The sequence below is a fragment of the Phoca vitulina genome, unplaced genomic scaffold (genome assembly GCF_004348235.1).
Source record: "Phoca vitulina isolate PV1807 unplaced genomic scaffold, GSC_HSeal_1.0 scaffold2002, whole genome shotgun sequence".
NCBI lineage: Eukaryota > Metazoa > Chordata > Mammalia > Carnivora > Phocidae > Phoca > Phoca vitulina.
Genome location: NW_022591689.1, coordinates 1 through 3,502, shown reverse-complemented (window position 1 = coordinate 3,502; position 3,502 = coordinate 1). Strand labels below are relative to the sequence as shown.

The window sequence follows — 3,502 nt, the reverse complement described above, 5'->3', positions numbered from 1 at the left end:
TGGTTTTTGTTTTTTAAATAATTACTTCAAGGGGATCCAATATTTATATATTGAAGGGGATCCAAGTATATTTATATACAGATAATTCTGATTGCAGTTTAAATTGTGCAGATTCACTGAATAGTGAATGCATCCAAAGAGTAATGAGAATCTGTATGATGGAGACTGATAACATTCCCTCCTACTTGAAAACTCACTTTTCCATTATATTTTATAACAAATATTATTTTTTCATTACATTTTAAAGAAAAGGTTATACATTTTGGATATATTTCCCAAGTTAATTTTTTCATGCAATGGAAAATACCTCTTAAACTCTATAAACTTCAATAGACTTTATGTAATGAAATGCTTGATACAACATTCTGAGTGTATATACTATATATACTGTATAATCATTTAAATATTTGGATCTTTAGTTTCATATGTGCTCTGAAAAGATAACTCTCCTGTACTAATTTAAGTGTTCACACCATGTTGGAAAAGCACTTGTTCAGTCATGTTTTGGAGAGAGGTCTTAAGTCTATGTTTTTTATGTTTGTATGAAGTAGAGATGTCAGTGAGTTTCTTTCTAGAATCCTAAATACAATGAGTAGTTTAAGATGTCTAATACTATTACACTATGGGTTCAACATTGCTACACACCTGCTAAGTTTTAGAATTACAATGTATTGTATAGGTTAAAAAAAGTTTCTTTATGAAGATTTCTAGTTTGGAAATGGAATTAAAACTTTAAGTCACTGGGACACCTGGGTGGCTCAGTCGGTTAAGCATCTGCCTACTGCTTCTCCCTCTGCCTACTGCCCCCCCGTTTGTGCACTCTGTGTCTCTCTCTCACAAATAAATAAAATCTTTAAAAAAAAAACCTGTAAGACACCTATCAGAAACATGAAAATTGACATGGGAAGAATGTCAGTAACAAAGGGGTGATGATCTGTTAGTAACCTGGGGACAATATAGATTACTTTCTTTAGAATATATAATTATAAGGACTCATACTTCATCCCCAAAATTCAAATAACTCACCATTGCTCAGTGGCTTGAGAAGAAACAGTACAGTTAAAGACAGTGGCAATGTAGTGTGGAAAAAATAAAATCAGTGGATAGTTTTTAAATCATGGTCATTTAAAAGTAGACATTTGGAAACTAAGGAAAAGAGAGTTTCTTGCTTCTTACTGTACTTCTTTTTTATAAGGACAACCAATCTCTTTGCTTACTTATCTATTTTGGGGGTAAAGTGATAATGATAATATAGAAGGAAGTGAAACAGGATAAAACTAAAAGCTATGAGATTTGTCATGTTTATAAGTTAGAAGAAAATAAACGAGTGGAATAACCATACATATCAAGCTGATATTTCAAGAATTTTCATATTACACTTTCTGCCATCACCACCACCACTACTTTCATTTGTGTCATTTTCTACATATCATTTCATTTGGTCTTCAGTTTTACTGAGGAACACAGGGAAGAAAATATTATGACCATTTTATTAAAATAGAAACGAAAACCACGACGATGCCAATAAACATCTTCAAGCAAGTTACCTCTGCTCTTTGAAGAGTAAAAATCACTTGATATAGGTGGATAAAGTTCAAGTTCAAATAAAATGACCTCCAGATCGACGATACAGTGAATATTTAAAATGTTAAAATCCTTGTAAAATGGGAAGAATAAGTATCTGTGTCAGGACACGGTAGAATTTTCTTTTAACCCACTCCTAATTTGGAGCTCATTTAGTGACCACTACTGCAGTTCTGCAGCCGAGACGCGGGGTGCCGCTGTTGGCTAGTACTGAGCGTAGTATCAGCTTCTCCCGACGCAAAGGAATCGCCCGCCCCACCGCGGAACCGCGCTAACTGGGCACTCTCTCTCCGGTTCTTTCTGCCGCCGAGATATGTCAGAGAATCTGCCTGCCAAGACAAATCAAGGAGTTGCTCCTGCTCAGAGAATTCTTGGGATTATTTAGCTCTTCGGAATTAGAAAGGCAAAGTCGCAGAAAGTGGGATGGGAGACCGCTTGGGACAGAAGGGCCCGGCTGGGCGGAGACGAATGCCCTTTCTCTTTTTGCTGTCTTTGTTCAGCCCGGTGCTCTCGGAGCAGATCCGCTACACTATTCCTGAGGAGCTGGCCATGGGCTCACTCGTGGGGAACCTCGCCAAGGATCTGGGGCTTGGCGTGCGAGATTTGCCTACCCGAAACCTGCGGATTAGTGCACAGAAGAAATTCTTTACAGTGAGTACTGAGAACGGGGACTTACTTGTGAGCGACCGTATAGACCGAGAGCAGGTTTGTGGCAAGAAGTCAACGTGTGTTCTAGAATTCGAAATGGTCGCTGAAAAGCCTTTGAACTTCTTTCATATAAGTGTGGTAATTCAGGATGTCAATGACAACCCACCGACCTTTAGCCGAAATATCACTGAATTGGAAATCAGTGAACTGGCCCTAACTGGAGCCACTTTTTCCCTGGAATCCGCGCAAGATTCAGATGTAGGTGTCAATTCCCTGCAGCAATACTACCTCAACCCAAACCCGCACTTTTCTTTGATTCAGAAGGAGAACCCAGATGGCAGTAGGTACCCAGAACTGGTAGTGAAGACTCCCCTGGACAGGGAAGAGCAGTCTTACCACCACCTGGTCCTCACCGCTGTGGATGGGGGGGACCCATCTAGAAGCTGCACTACCCAGATAAGGGTGGTTGTGGCGGATGCAAATGATAACCCACCAGTGTTCACCCAGGATGTGTACAGGGCCAGTGTTCGAGAGAACCTACCAGTGGGCTCCTCTGTACTAAGTGTGATGGCCACTGACTTGGACGAGGGGGTCAATGCTGAGATCACATATGCTTTCATCAACATTGGTAATGTAGTGAGACAGCTGTTCAAGCTGGACAATAAAACAGGGGAACTCACCACTGGTGGAGAACTGGACTTTGAAGAGAGAGAGAGCTACACAATTGGGGTGGAAGCAAAGGATGGTGGACGACACACTGCGCACTGTAAAATACAAATAGATATTTTGGATGAAAATGACAATGCCCCTGAGGTAACCCTGGATTCTGAATCTAAACATATTCAAGAAGATGCTGAGCTGGGGACTGTTGTTGCCCTGATCAAAACACATGACCTAGATTCTGAATTTAATGGGGAAGTTTTCTGCCAACTAAAAGGAAAATTCCCATTTAAAATAGTTCAAGATACAAAAAATACATACAAGTTGGTCACAGATGGAGCCCTAGATCGAGAACAGACTCCAGAATACAACATCACAATCACAGTCACAGATAGGGGAAATCCGCCTCTCTCCTCCAACAGAAGTGTCACCTTGAACATCATCGATGTCAACGACAACGCGCCAGTTTTCGAACAGGCTTTCTATTTGATCCACGTGGCTGAGAACAATCCTCCAGGCGCCTCCATTGCGCAAGTCAGCGCCTTTGACCCGGATCTGGGACACAACGGCCGCGTCTCCTACTCCATCGTGGCCAGCGACCTGGAACCAC

General features: G+C 41.1%; 1 protein-coding gene across 1 annotated transcript; it reads left to right on the top strand.

The window, feature by feature from the left end:
- Window positions 1–260: 260 nt before the first annotated feature.
- Window positions 261–3,498, top strand: LOC116629664 (protocadherin gamma-B3-like; the record flags this gene model as incomplete). Its single annotated transcript, XM_032399896.1, has 1 exon — window positions 261–3,498. A coding segment is annotated over exon 1 (1,491 nt), but the record flags the coding sequence as incomplete, so codon positions are not given.
- Between the last annotated feature and the right edge of the window lie 4 nt (window positions 3,499–3,502).